Here is a 16,275-nt window from a genome sequence, read left to right on the forward strand (position 1 = left end):
CACACGGGTCCCCAGGAACCTGCGGTTTCGCCAAATCCAGTACTTTATACTGCACAGAGCATATCTCACTCCCGACTCCATCAATCGCTATTTCCACCGTGCGGACGCTGAATGCCCACGCTGCAAGGCTCTGGATGCTGGACCGGTGCACATGTTATGGAGCTGTCCAGCGCTCGACTCATATTGGCGGACGGTGCACGAGGCGTTAAATACTTGCGCCGGTCCGCTGGTGCGGCGGGAATGGCTGGCCTGTCTGTTACACTTGTTTCGTAGAACTCCCCCCACGAAGGTTGCCTGTCGCTTCCTCGACCTGGGCCTGATTGTGGCGAAGCGGTTAATTACTAAGCGCTGGAAGGCGGCTGAGCCCCCCCCCCGGGCGCAGGCGTGGCGGAGTTCCCTGCTGGTGTGGGCGGGGGCGGAGGGTACGGCTCTCTTGTGGGAGGAAACGTTGGGCCTCAGACACACACCCATAGCGAATCAATGGGACGTACACTTACAGGCCCTGATGCAACTGGATGGGGATGCCCTGGGACTCTGTGGGACACATACTGTGGAGACACTCCCTGGGGGTGAGGGGAGCGGAGGCGAGACTGGGGGACCCACTTTGGGGACTGGCAGGGAGGTCTTAGCTGTGCCGGGCAGATGTGCGGACAATGACAATTGCCTTAAATGGAACGATATGTAACGAGGGGTGGGGGCCGGGTTGGGGGGGGTGGACTGGGGGAGGTATCTTGGGGGTCACGTGGTCGATGACCGAACCTGCTGCTGCTGTTCTGCTGGGCTTCTGTTGTTTAACCTGTTTCCTTTTGTTGTTCTATGAATCTGTTTAAATGCGGGCGGTGGTCCTGACACCTATCAGTTTACCTTGCTCCACACATGGTGGTGGCGACCGATCCTGTGGTTCACCGCATTCACAATTGGCGGAGACTCCTCCGAGTAACTGACTCATTGCCTGTGAGATGTTCCATTTATGATTTATGCTGTGTCTATATTAACGAAATGCCAATAAACAGATTTCATAATAATTAGTGGAAGACATAGCGGTGCTAAAGCATAGGGCACATGGCTGGTTTGTCCTACAGGATTACACTAGAGGCTCGCCCCAAACCTACTTAGGTGCCGGCTTCAATCGGTCAACAAAGGAGAAATACCTTCATCTAAGGCTGAGTATTCTCCCATCATTGTTTCATCTGCCCCCATCATAGTTTCATCTGCCCCCGTGGAAACGCACACAATCGTCAACTAACTGCTGATTATGCAGAGACTCAAAAGAGGATATGAAACACCTACTATGCATATGCAGGAGACTGGATTACGAACGAAAATGCATATTAAAACCTGCTTTGAAAAAACCGGGAACAAGAACTTGCAGGCAGGCATTTAAGGCATGCTTTGAACGCGAGGATCTCCAACTAGCCTGCCGCCTTTTCCAATTTTTAGACAAAGCAGAAATAATGCCAAACTCCAGCTTGCAGACAACTGGTAGGGCCACCTTACGATGAACTTAAGACTTACTTGCCTTGGTACCAGGGCCAGAACCAGTACCTTCTTGTCTCAGCTCACAGAGCCATGTAGCGCCCGAACTGCCCATAGAAGAGGGAAAATGGAAAAATGGCAGGCTTACCCGCAACTTCACAATGTAAAACTTTTTTAATTTTCAAATGATCCTTTCTTTTTAACAGGCGCGACATTTTAAATAACTCCGCTAACATTGTTTTATCAAAGTGTATCTTAAAACATGGTCTTATCACATGAAATATTTTGATATATTGTTTTATAGTTGCAAAGGTTTTAAGTAATCACGCAATAAAAGTTGTAGTTGTGTTGGATATCTTTTGTACTTGGCTAAAGCAGGTTTACAGTTCTCTTCTATTAGAGTACATCTAGCAGCAATTACAGCTTATAGAAAGTCCCCCACTCAGGCCTCTTTCTTTCAAATGCCAGTTGTTAAAGACTTCCTGGAAGGGCTAAGAAAGGTCTACCCACCAGTTTGATCACCTTCCCCTGCCTGGGAACTTAATGTTGTCCTCTCTAAATTAATGGGTTCCCCCTTTGAACCTATTCTCAAAGCCTCTCTGCAGCACCTCTCTTGGAAGGCCGCTTTTCTAGTGGCAATTACCTCTGCTCGCAGGGTAAGCGAGATTCAGGCGTTCTGTTCTACAGAGCCTTATCTCTTTTTCCACGTGAACAGAGTGGTTCTGAGAACTCACCGAGCTTCCTACCTAAGGTGATCTCAGACTTTCATATTAATCAGTAGATCACCCTCCCCACATGTTTTCCAAATCCTACCACGCCTCCTGAGAGGGCGTTACAGTCACTTGATCTAAAAAGGGTGCTAAAATTCTATCTGGACAGAACCAAGGATATAAGTAAGTCGGACTGTCTTTTTGTTAACTATGGTCCTATGCAGGTGTTCCCTCTTCTAAAAAGTCCACTACTCGATGGATAGTATCTTGTATCACAATTACCTTATCAGCTAGCTCACAAGCAGCTCCCTGGCAAGCCAAGGGCTCTCTCTACGAGGGGTAACGCTGCTACTACGGCTCTGCTTAGAAATGTACTTATTCTGGAGATATGCAAAGCAGCTAAATGGCACTCAGTCCACACCTTTGCCCGCAATTACTGCTTAGATTCTGATATTCGGGCAGATGCTCAGTTTTGGCAAGGATCCATGAGAAATGTATCTAGATAACAAATGTTTCAGAATATGATAATGTACAGGTATTCGTCCGCAGGGTTCAGGGGATGGGCTTGCTACTCTATTTAATGCTTACAACTATTGGTGAGTATTCCCTGGAAGAGAAGGATAAACCACTTACCTGTAATCCTAGTTCTTTTCCAGGGGTATACTCATCAAGGTCATAAGCAACCCTCCCTCCTCCCCTTACGAATACCAACACTATAACAGAATGTTTTTTCCTCATGTTCTTTATACAATGTAATACGCCGTTGAAAAGACCTGACCTAGCTGTCACCTGTGGGGCATGATGGGAGCCTGGAGGTCCTGGAGGCCTTAAAGGCACGGCACCAGTTTTCTCAAGTGAGTGTTCTATATGCAGCCTTCTATACTAATCTGCCTGCTATCACTTTGCTTTTTTCTTTGAAAATAAAGGCGCTGTTCAAACAAATTGGGAGTACTTTTCTCTATATCATGGAAATGTTATTTTATATGATTTATTTCAAATGAAAAATGCAATGCAATATTGGCATATTTGAGCCTAATTTTGGGTTTTGGGGCCGCATATTTATATGCATGTGTGTATATTTTAATGCAGATTATATATATTAATATATGTTTACATATGAAGTGTGTGTGTGTGTGTGTATATATATATATATATATATATATATATATATATATATTACCTACTGGCGGTCGCCAGTAGGTAGTTATAGTTAGGACCACGTTTCCATAGGAAATCCTCAACATTCTATTTTGAATAACTTTAGCGCCGGTCGACGAATCCTCGCGAATTTTTCAAAATAGGTGGGGCGCTACGCTCCGCTCCTACCCTGAAAGTCTCGGGGGGATTCGTCAAGCGGGGGCTGAGATAAAAGGGGGGTCCCAAAACACGTTTTTCCCATGCATTTTTCCATAGGACCTTTAGACAGGGCTACAGCCCGAACGGCTGAACAGAATTACTAGAAATTTGGCAGAGAGGTAGTCCTCAGGTCAAGAAAGTGCCTTTTGTAGGTTTGGTGTAAATCTGTTCAGTAGATTCTGAGAAAATAGCCTTTAAATCAATATATATATCTGAGCCAGCTTACGGTGCGCTTACGGTACGCTTACCGTACGCGTACGGTGGCGTGCGCGAGCGCGATTCTGATTGGCTCTTAGATCTTAGTAAACATTCGAATCGGCCGAAACCAGGAAGCTGCGGCCGCCATTTTCTCTCTCGCACTGAGAGTGATGATGAAAATACAAAGCACAAAAACATGTAAAGGGGCTGTTTAGACAGCGCCCACACACATAGCAATGATGAGGGAGTCCCCAAAGATACCCCAAGTCCAAAAACGGAATTTTTATATTTTCGCTGAGCAAAGCGTGCTCACTGTGCGCGCACGGTACGCGAAGCGCACCGTGCGCGCATGGAACGAACTGCGCTAAGTGGCCGCGCATGCCTCGAATGGCGTAAAGTAACTTAGCATTTAAAAAACCGTACAAATTCACTGAAAAAACCATAGGTTTCACACACGTTATAGTTAGGAATTAGCATTTAAAAAACCTTGCAAATTCACTGAAAAAACCATAGGTTTCACACATGTTATAGTTAGCGGAAATTTTACTGATAAAAAACCAATGAAATTCCCCCGTTATAGTTAGTGCAGGCAACTATAACTCACGCGACCGCAATCTTCTGCTGATGACATATGTGTCTTTATGAAAAAAAAATATTTGTAATATATGTATAGCTAAAAATGTATGGAAGAAGACATGGGCAAATAAGTGTCTAAATACAGTATTAGCATCAGCAGAGGATTGCGGTCATGTGAGTTATAGTTGCCTGCACTAACTATAACGGGGGAATTTCATTGGTTTTTTATCAGTAAAATTTCCGCTAACTATAACATGTGTGAAACCTATGGTTTTTTCAGTGAATATATATATATAATGCCCCGGGGTCCCTGCACATGGGCGGTACTATTCAGTGCTTATGACTTTGATGAGTATACCCCTGGAAGAGAACTAGAATTACAGGTAAGTAACGTATTTTTTTTTTTTTTTAAATAAAGGTGTTGTTCAAACAAGTTGGGAGTACATTTCTCTATATCATGGAAATGTTATTTTATATGATTTATTTCAAATGAAAAATACAATGCGATATTGGCATATTTGAGCCTACTTTTGGGTTTTGGAGCTGCATATTTATGTAGATGTGTATATTATAATGATATATATATATATATATATGTATGTGTATATATGCGTGTGTGTGTGTGTATATATATATGTGTGTGTGTGTGTGTATGTATGTATATATATATATATTTCCCACACGGAAAACTTCCTTCAAAATAACGAAAAAACTTTCCAGCGGCACACCATAGGACGAGTCCAATAAAGATTTATTGTCTCACAAAACCAACAGTACGACGCATTTTAGGCGAAGCCTTTGTCAAGTGCATGACCTGTGTCCAACTTCCCATTGAAATAAGGACCATAGTTCATAGACAGTGAGAAAACACTTAATGATCGCAGGCACATATGAAAAAAGAGATGCAAATTCATATGTAAATAAATGCCTTTACAAAACAACTATGCTTAAAATGGAATAGGCAAGATTTGATTAGAAATGCACATCCAATAAAAAACAATTGGTTAATCATTCTTATAGTATTCGCTTGTTTGTGGTCATGTATCTGGCCACAAGTCCGTACACATTCATACCTTTTATGCAAAATACCGGCATAGTTTCCCAGCATCATTTCATAATTACAATTGCGCTCCCATAATTTCAAAAAATGAGAATCACTGATGCATCATGTAATTATCAACATTGCAACAAATCTAAAAATCATCTATTCTACATTGCATCGCACAACATTAAAACGGGTAATGTACCCGTACGTATTCGTGACCCACCCGATATCGCAATTGCTTATAATTATACAGACTTCTTAACAAATTCAAACCATTGCAAGTAATGTACCATGATATGAAGTCAAAAAGTCAAAAAATTCAATTATCAGTTAAGAGCCATTAAGGGTAATGTACCCCTATTAATATTATTGCTAATCCTTGTTTGGCCACAGGCAAAATCATACAGAATCAGTGTGCGATACAGAAGATCAAAGGATTCTTTTTCATACATCCGCTGTTTTTATACTGTCTATGTGGCTAGGGTAAAGGTCTACTGCTGCTAGTGATGATTTATATGTAGTGAAATCACACAGTGACTAGGTAAATAAAGAAAAGAAATAAATTATGAGAGGAAAGGACATGTTAAACTGAATAGATGGATATACTTGTCATTATTAATACATAATAATAAGACTACCTACACCAAAATATAGTGTGGTATGAAGGCCCTCCTAGCAATTGCTAATATGTCGTCACTGAGCCATGGCATCCTCGACTCATTTAGAAATAGTGTCATGAAAATACCCTCAAATAAAAGTGATCAAGTCAAAACAGCAAAGCTGATCAACATGCTGGGAGGCTTAAAAGGACTACGGTTCCCATCAATATCATTTATAGCCTATATGTGTGGCCAGTTCCTCCCCATAGTTCATACCATTCGGGATTTTGGTATTGAGCTCTATGATGTACTTAGATTCAGTGTCTCGTAGCAGCTTCTCATGATCCCCACCTCTGGGATGTAGTAGTATCCTGTCAATACCATAACATTTAAGTAAATTTGCATTACTCTGATGTTTCTCCTGAAAATGTCATGCGACAGGATAATTGCAGTCAACATTAGTTACTGCCCTCATGTGTTGCAGAACACATGTTTTTAGCTGTAATTTTGTGCAGCCTACGTAGTTTAACCCACATGGGCATTCTAGGACATAGATACAATATTCACTGGTGCATGTTATAAATTTATTGATTTCTTTAGTCTTTTTCTTATCTTGTCCCACAAAATAGCTATCCCGATTTACACTGTCTGCAGGCCTTGCAGGAATTGCATTTCCTGAAGCCCTTGGCTTTTCCCAACCACGTGGTGGTACTAGATGTTTGGTGGTAACTGTGGACTAAATGGTCCTTTAGTGACTTAGGTTTTCTGTAGGTTATTGATGGTGCCTTTCCCACGTCAGGGCCAATTATGGGATCCGTCTCTAACAGGCTCCAATGTCGTCTCATGACATTTCTCAACTGGTTAGATCTTACATTAAAAGTTGTGATTAATCTTTGTGCTTCACTATTTTTTGTCAGTTTCTTTCTGGAAGAGAATAGTGCTTGATTACGTGCAATTCCTTTGGCCTTTTCACTAGCTGTCTCAATGATTTTGTACTTGTAGCCTCTTTGTCTAAACCTCTTTGTCATAGTATATTGTTCTGCAGGAAAGTTGCTTTCTGTGGTGCAATTCCTCCGTGCCCGAAGGAATTCGCCAAAGGGAATGCTATTCTTTAGAGGGGTAGGATGATGGCTTTTAGTGTGAAGTAAAGTATTTCCAGCCGTCTCCTTGCGGAAAAGGCTGGTAGTCATTTTACCTCCTTCAATACGAATTGCCACATCCAAGAATTCACAGAATGAGCGACTAATGGAATGGGTGAATTTGAGATTTAGATAATTCCTTCCCAGTTCTTCTATGACTTCCATGGCAAGATACACGGGGACATCCCATATCAGGAACAGGTCCTCAATATACCTTATCCAGATAGGACTGTGCCCTGTGAATCTGTCATTCGTCTCCACCCATACCACACGTTCCTCCCACCAGCCCAGAAAAAGATTCGCTAGGCTGGGGGCGAAACAAGTTCCCATCGCAGTCCCCGCTTTCTCACGATATAGGATTTTATAGAAAATAAAGATGTTTTCTTTAAGGCAGTATAGCATCATAGTCCTTAGCATCTGCGTGTGTTCCCAAAGGGAGATATGCCTTTCCTTCAGGAAATACATACACGCTTCCACTCCCTTCTTGTGTTCAATACAAGTGTACAATGAACACACGTCCAGTACTATCATGTGAAAATTGTCTTCCCAGGTGATGTCATGAATGCGACGTAAAAAATCTGTGCTGTCACGACAATAAGATCTTAGTTTCGTTACATAAGGTGACAAAAACAAATCTAGAAAAATTGAAGTATTGTCTAATAATCCCCCATTGGAGGATACTATAGGCCTCGCAGGTGGTCTGGTTGGATGTTTGTGGATTTTCGGGAGTAGATCAAAACAAGGGGTCCGTGGATTATCAGTTTTCAAAAACAAATATTCAGGTTTATCCAAAAAATCCTCCTCCCACCAAACTTTCAATAAACCATGATACTTGACAATTGATGTTTTATACACATCCCAGCTGATTTCTTCATAACATGAAGAATCATGTAACTGTCTCAGTGCCTCCTGATTGTAAAAATCAATGTCCATAATGATGACGCTCCCACCCTTATCCGAGGGTTTTATAGTTATAGTCTCATCATCCATTAGTGTCTTGAGTGCACTTCTTTGAGATCTAGTTAAATTGTCACATTGGGGTGTTTGGCACGGTTTCCTCATATTGTTTATTTCCCGTATCATAATACTGTTGAAGGCCTCAACGTTATCATAGGGGACGTTGGGGTTAAAAGTTGATTTTGGTCTTAACCCCGTGCAGTAGGTGGCATCTGGTTGAAAACCCAGAGTGATCAACATTTTTCTTTTGAGGAAAAGTCATTCATATCCTCCTCCATTTGATGTAGGTCTAGGATAAGATTGGCATCCTCTAGATTCAAATCGGATGCCTCTTCAGTAATACAACATCCAGTCCTCGGAGTCTTTATTTTGATAGCAATTTTATGTATTTTCATTAACTTCAACTTACGTACATACAGAAACAGATCGATACGAGTGGTTACAAAATTCATATCATTGGTTGGACAGAAAGACAGTCCTAGTTGTAGCAGAGATTCTTCCTCCTTTGTAATGTCCCTGGAGGATAGATTGATGACTGATAGATTAGTCATGATAGTAGAATCCACATACGGACTTACAAAGACAGTTCTACCCCCTCGTCTGTTTCTAATCGTCGTCTTTTTTTTGTTCCTCTTCATTTTCCTCTTTTTGAGCCTCTTCCTCGTGCCCTCTTTGCTTGTGGTTTCTCCTCCTGATCTTTTTTCTGTTTGAGAATTTGGAACTCGTGGAGAAAGGTGAGGGGACGTGTACCTAAAGGGACGCTTCGGGCTTCTGTGTCTGAACTTAAGTCCGAGCTGGAATCAGTTGCTGTTATATCCTGTTGCCTTTGTCTTTGGATAATATGTAGATTTCTCTGAGCCCAATCAAATCTTTTGGCATAGGCCAAAATGCGGCCTTCCACATAATCTTTCTTGTCCCTTAGAAATTTGCATTGTTTTTTAGCCTTTATTGCATCTTCATAGTTTTTCAATTTGGTTTCTAATTGTTTTTCAAAATCTGTAACTGTTTTGTCACTTTTTATTCTGCTCAATTCTTGTCTCAGCTCTGCCAGACCTTTTCTTGTGGGGTCCAGATCAATTTGGGCATACTTTACCAACATTTCCAACATGCCCTTGCATGTCTTTGCCATGAATGTAGCCCATTCCTTCAAAAGTTCAGGATTGGGGTTTTCGTATGTGGGAATAATCGCAATTCGCAGTCCTCGTGGTACTCTGTTGACTTCAATATAATTTGTGAGCGAGGTAATTTCCCACCATTTGTTTATCTCTCTTTTCGTTAATTTCTCCCAAAAAAATAATTTTTGTTTCAAAGATGGCTCTGTTACATTAACACCACTGCTGGATGTAGATTCTATTTTTTCTGTTTCCAAGCTTTCATCAAAAAGCGATAGGGCCTCCGCCTTCCTCGTGGTCTCCCATTCACTCATACTCTTTAAAAACCAGCGTTAATACACAGCGTGTCCTTAGACGTCTTTGCTTATATCTCAGCAAGGACGTTGCGTCTGCTCCGCTTTCACTTGTGATTTATGGCAGCTGATGCAACTGTATGGGCACGGCAGTAGTTATTACCAGGAAAACCCCCACCCTCCTGTGCGATCTTCCGATAAGGCCCCCACAGTGCCCGCATACCTACACTCTTCGTTTGAAAATGTCCGGAGTGGCGGGAACGGCTTCAGTAAATGTCTCCACAGATTGCTGTGAGCAGCCGCTCACCCTCCTTTCGACGCCGGTGCCAGCAGCGGTCACAGCACCGCTAATGATATTTCCCACACGGAAAACTTCCTTCACAATAACGAAAAACCTTTCCAGCGGCACACCATAGGACGAGTCCAATAAAGATTTATTGTCTCACAAAACCAACAGTACGACGCGTTTTAGGCGAAGCCTTTGTCAAGTGCATGACCTGTGTCCAACTTCCCATTGAAATAAGGACCATAGTTCATAGACAGTGAGAAAACACTTAATGATCGCAGGCACATATGAAAAAAGAGATGCAAATTCATATGTAAATATATGCCGTTACAAAACAACTATGCTTAAAATGGAATAGGCAAGATTTGATTCGAAATGCACATCCAATAAAAAACAATTGGTTAATCATTCTTCTAGTATTCGCTTGTTTGTGGTCATGTATCTGGCCACAAGTCCGTACGCATTCATACCTTTTATGCGAAATACTGGCATAGTTTCCCAGCATCATTTCATAATTAAAAGTGCGCTCCCATAATTTCAAAAAATGAGAATCACTGATGCATCATGTAATTATCAACATTGCAACAAATCTAGAATTAATCTATGCTACATTACATCGCACAACATTAAAACGGGTAATGTACCCATACGTATTTGTGACCCACCAGATACCGCAATTGGTTCTTAACCGATAATTGATGATTGAATTTTTTGACTTTTTGACTTCATATCATGGTACATTACTTGCAATAGTTTGAATTGTTTAAGAAGTGTGCAGAATTATAAGCAATTGGGATATCGGGTGGGTCACGAATACGTAAATACGTATATAAAATTGCAAAATCATTTACTGATCCTTTAGCGCTTACTCATACCCATCCTCCATCACTGAAGCTATGCAATAAACTTTCCGAGTTCTTTGAGGAAAAACTCGCGCTGATTTATGCCTCCTTTCCTGAGCCATGGGAGAGATCCCAGTCCCCTACGGATGGCCATCCGGAGTTGATTCCCAGTATTGTGCTATCAGAATTTGCTGATGTTTCCGCTGAAGTCTCTCCCCTTGAGCTTCAGAAGTGCAAATCAGGCTCTCAAAGTGATCCTTGGCCAGCTAAGCAATATAGCACCTTTGCAGAACTCCTCAATCCCCATTTGAACTCCATTTGAAATTCTTCACTTAGACAGGGTATTTACCCTGCAGTCTGGAAACACGCCTTTCTCTTGCCTATTTAAAAAAAAAAGTGAATGCGGATCCTGAAATTACCAGTAACTATAGACCCATCTCGCTGTTACCCGCCCCTGCAAAGGTCTTAGAAAAACTAGTCTATCTGCAATTGGCCGGCTTTATTGAGACCAATGATCTTCTTCATGACTCTCAATCTGGCTTTCGTCCCGGCTATAGCATGGAATCAGCATTGATTGAAATGGCTGATGCTATACACTTGGTGGTCGATGGAGGCTCTAGGGCGGTGTTGGTGGTGCTAGATTTATCTGCAGCATTTGACACCGTCTCCCACTCTATCCTCTTGAATCGACTTAAGGATATTGGCATCCAGGGTACAGTGTTGAACTGGATATCATCTTTTTTATCTGACCACAAACAGGTCCGGACCCATCCTTTCATCTCCCCTATCAAAGTCAGGCGTGTCTCAGGGCTCTGCCCTGAGTCCACTCCTTTTTAATGTTTACTTGACCCCTTTGGCAGAACTGATCTCTAAAACTGGGATCAAAATTATATCTTATGCGGATGATACTGAGTTACTGTTCACCTTTCGGGATGTATCCACCTCCACTTTTGAGCCGCTAAAAGAGTGCCTTAAGAATATTGCGGCCTGGATGGACCGTAATTTTTTAAAACTCAACACGGACAAGACAGAGATCTTATTCTTTAATCAACCTTCTCTCCTCTCCTTGAATCTATGATGGTCTGATGAATTAGGCTCTGCACCCCTACCTAAGGATTCAATCAAGAACCTAGGCGTTAGATGGGACAAACATTTGTCCCTGTCTACACAGGTTCAAACGGGTTCGGCCGCCTGCTTTGGTAAAATCAAAATCATTAGAAAATTAATTATCTGGCCAATGCTACCCGTAAAACAGTGGTCCATGCGCTGATAACCTCCCATCTGGATTATGCTAATGGATTATATCTGTGTCTTTCACTTAGGTTGATCCGCAGACTCCAGACTGTACAAAATGCTGCGGCACGCCTGATCTGCGGGGTCCCACTTCGTCACCACATTTCTCCATATTTAAGACAACTTCACTGGCTGCCCATTGCTAAGCAAATAGAATTTAAGGCTTTGACCTTAGCATTTCGGGCAAGTAAAGGTAAGGGGCGGCTTTATTTAAGGAAGAGACTCTGCCCCTACCATCAAGCCAGATTCCTTCGATCTAACAACAAACATCTTCTTGTCACTCCCTGGTTCTTAAAAGCCAGAATGTGAGGTAAATCCTTTGAGGTGGGTGCCACTCAATGTTGGAATAAGTTACCTCTTGAGCTACGCCTGATTCAGTCAGATCTGGAGTTCCGTAAGTCTCTTAAAACCTGGCTTTTTAGCCAATTCGATTAGCCTTGCCGCTCACTTGCTCTGTCCTTTGTCTGCTTCAGCGCCGGGACACCCTGTTGGGGGTAGCTGTCCGCTTAATACAATTCTTTATTATTATTATTATCTAAAACATGACTGTAAGCGGGTTTCAAAAAATGTAGAGGCTGGGTTTTTAACAATCTCTTAGGATTTGAAATTCGATTAGCAACTTTGGAAGAGTCTGTAACAAAAGCTAGATATACCTACTGCCCTAGCACTATTGTATGCACAGGTCTGGTCAGCATTTCATGCTAGATGGCACCTTGATAAGAGTACTTTCAAGCATATTGCAATATTGTCGTAGATGTTGAAGATTTGGAGGTGTTACAAGCTGATTGTGGGCATTTATTTGATGCTACAAGACGTGGCCACTGCCAGGCCTTTTAAGGCTAAGGAAGTAGGAGCAGTAGCCGATAGCTTGAGCACACACTGAAACTGTGTTTGAATGCAAGTTTCAGCTTGTTCAAACTGTGTTTGAATGCAAGTTTCAGCTTGTTCAAACTGTGTTTGAATGCAAGTTTCAGCTTGTTCATACTGTGTTTGAATGCAAGCTTCAGCTTGTTTAAACTGTGTTTGAATGCAAGCTTCAGCTTGTTCAGTACAAGGTCTATATCTTCTCGCATACAATTATTTTCACTCTGTACTACTCCGTGTACTACTCCGTGTTGCCCCGATTGCACATGTAACGGCACACGGTTTTGGGATAAAATTGTTTGTAATTTCCCAGATTAAGGCCATGCAGATGAAAATGCTGCTGGCCTTGATTCTGCTGGCTCAATTCCCCAAACTGGACCTTCTGTGAGAAACATTCCGGGAGCTCGTTGTGCTGCTTGCGAAACAACCGAAGGCTTGTGAACGTGTCCTGCTGTAATGCAAAGCAGCATTTTAGCAGCCTAATCCACCCCAAACAACGCCTAAAGGATATCTGGGCTAGATTTGTAATGTCATTGAGGTCGGATCTTGAATTGAAAAATGTGTGCTAGGTCGAGCTCTTTAGGGAGTTTGAGCTCTCATATGGTGGGGATTATTAGATTCATGCTACATGTCATAATGCTTGTTGCTGACTTTATGTAGGTCTTATATGTTAGTCTTTTTAATTTAGGTCTGGTCTAGAGCCAGCTGTAACCATGTCTGCATCCTCAGGTTTCTATAAAGAAAATTGTCATTCATCATCCTTCTTAATCCATTGGCCTGTTCAGGTGTCGTTCACTCCTTGTTTGTGCCCACCATAGCATGGGGCAGTAAATCTGACCACTTCATGCATTGGCTGCTGGGTTCTATGAGTGACTGCTTTTTTGCCTGGTCACATGTGCACAGCTGCCTGAAATGGAATGCACTGGTTTGCCTGAGCCACTGCGACGGTCCTTTTCTATTTTACTGTTTGCTATTTTTGTATATTGCTAGTGTTTTGCCAAAATGCTGCATGCTTGCCAAGGCCAGACTTTTGGCTTTACAAGTTTAAAAAAAAAAATCTATATTTACACCATAATTATGATGTATATGTCTATTCTGCTTAACCTTAACAGTATTACTGTTACCTCCATAGAAATACATATATATATATATATATATATATATATATATATATATATATATATATATATATATTTTTTTTACCTGCAGTTTGGTGAAATGCAAGGGGTTTCCAACAGTGAGTGATGTGCTTAGTGTAAGGACAATAACTTTAGAGAGTAACAATCTGTATTCTCTCGTCTTTCAGGCCTGTCAGTGTTGTCTACAAATACCAAGCCTACGGTAAGTGACTTAGAGCACACATTTTTAATTATGTTTCAGTCCAGTTGGCAATTTGATTCGGGTCAAAAAGTAGCACGTTTCCCTACTTCCAGAGTAAAAATAAAGGATATAAGAGAATTTGACCATTAAGATGCACAAGACATTCCTAGGCTCTCCATTTCTTGCTTACTGAGAAATGTTGGAAATCTACTCCTGACAATGGCAGACATAAACCTTCCAGAGTTAGGGAAAAAAGTGGTTGGAGGGAAAGTGAACTTGCAATCACTCAGATTTTAGCATGAGCAAATCTACACATTCATATTTGCTCATGCTAAAATGTAGTTCACAAATATTTTCTAAGAGTGCTATTTCTTGTCCTACTTCTGTAAATTATTGGGAATTCACAAAAGCCGTATATCTGCCCTTAATGCAAGGACATATACCATGGGTGCACTTTTAAGACTTTCTTTAATAATGGGGCTCCTAATTTGATCTGGCTTTGACCACGACCTTATGTGTTTATTAAAATTCTGGTTCTCTCTCTCTCTCCCTCTGTATCAGCTGGCTTCACTGTGAGTGACTGCATTCTGCTGTTTCACAAGGAGCATATCTCCACACAAAGTAGTTTTATTTAGTGCCAGTAACTACTGTGGCAGTGTGCTTTATAAAACCTAAAAACATTTTGCTTTTGCCAGTGTTTGTTAGAATGGTGAGGGCCCGGCAGCTCCCACACCAATAAGGTTTTACAAAAAACATGCCAACACAAGTCATACATTGACAAAACTAAAAAGCTGACCACCAATTTAAGACCTACTGGCTTTGCCAATGCTTGTTTGTGTTTCCCATAGTATTATTGAAACTGGTTACACTGATTTTCCATTATGAATATTTTTGGGAAATAGTGTGCATCAACACCGTTACTAAATGATGCTGCAAAGAAACGGTACCTGACAATTTACAGTAGTTTAGCTAAATGATTTTTCCCTGCTTTCATTTGTTTTATGAACATTTTATTTTGGAAGCAAAGAATCCCCAATCTTGCTTTCAAGCTTCTGCAAATATTTGTATCAAATCAGAGAGCATTCTGGGAGTATTATACATAGCCTCATATTGCTAAACTTTGAAAACATGTGCTCACATTTTTATACAGGAACTGCTGTCATCATGGTCAGAGCTTACAGCATTTACTTGGAGCGCTCACCCAAATAATAAAGGCTTTCAATTAATGAACCATAAATACAAGTTTGAACAGTATTAACATATGGACAACAATGTTACCTTAACTGCAGACAGTGCCCTTCCCTGGGCCATAATGTGGTACTGCTAACTGGCAGCCAAAGGGTTTGTTCTGCAGGGGGTTGGGCCTGCTTGTCAGCCTAAGTAAAGCTGCGTTACCATTCTGTGCAAATCATTGGTGTGGTCTTGTTCTTGAAGCCCCATCTCTGGATGGATATAAATGAGAAAATGATGTTCATGGTGATTTCCATTCTCTCCGTCCTTCTGTGTCCTCCTTCACAGCTCGCCAAGCATAACACAACAAAAGTCATGATAAGCGAGGTACTTCAAAGGCATGCTGTCACTTTAAAATCTGAAGCAGGCCCTTCACTCAAGTGTTCGATTTCAAACCCTACTCATACTTCATACATTATTAGCTCCCTTTTCCTGCCATGGTTTTTCCACCATGAATGGTTGAAGCACAGAATGTGCTCAAATATTATGTAAGATGCGGTTGCAATAAAAGTACAGCAAGGACTAAAAGTACCACAATCAACATGATTTTTTTTTTCTTCAGTCTGTTTATATATTCTTTTTCAACTCATTGAGCCTGACTTTAAAAGCTAAGAAGGGGAAGCAGAGCGATCCTAGGTTGACCAGACCTTGAACAAAACACTGAGAAAAACCTCCTAAGCAGAAGAAACTACATTGCCTGAAAGACTTATTTGGAGGATAGTGCTTGCAAACTGACTGTGGATTGTCCTTCTGGCTGCCTTTGGAATCCAGAAAATTAGTAAAAGCTTCTGGAAGCTCGCTGATGGGATGAGCATGAACTCTTTGGGGATCCAAAAACAATTGTTTTCACAATTTTTAGAGATGCATGATACTGTACACTTGACCGTGGTAGCTTTAGCTGACTCATAGGTGATAGAATAGTCCTTAAACTTTCAGAATGATTTTGCTTGCTCCATAAAATACTAAAGTTCTCTGTGAA

At 41.4% G+C, this 16,275-nt stretch overlaps 1 protein-coding gene across 4 annotated transcripts in view; it reads left to right on the forward strand.

Annotated features, from left to right (window-relative positions):
* Positions 1-16,275, forward strand: part of SARNP (SAP domain containing ribonucleoprotein) — a 543,793-nt gene that overhangs the window by 322,316 nt on the left and 205,202 nt on the right. For all 4 annotated transcript variants that reach the window (XM_085600267.1, XM_085600265.1, XM_085600266.1 and 1 more), the window contains exon 8: positions 14,053-14,087. In XM_085600267.1, the coding sequence (XP_085456393.1) occupies positions 14,053-14,087 (35 nt within the window). The remainder of the gene's footprint in view (positions 1-14,052; positions 14,088-16,275) is intronic.

Source organism: Triturus cristatus, chromosome 4_2, assembly GCF_964204655.1.
Source record: "Triturus cristatus chromosome 4_2, aTriCri1.1, whole genome shotgun sequence".
NCBI classification, from domain to species: Eukaryota; Metazoa; Chordata; class Amphibia; order Caudata; family Salamandridae; genus Triturus; species Triturus cristatus.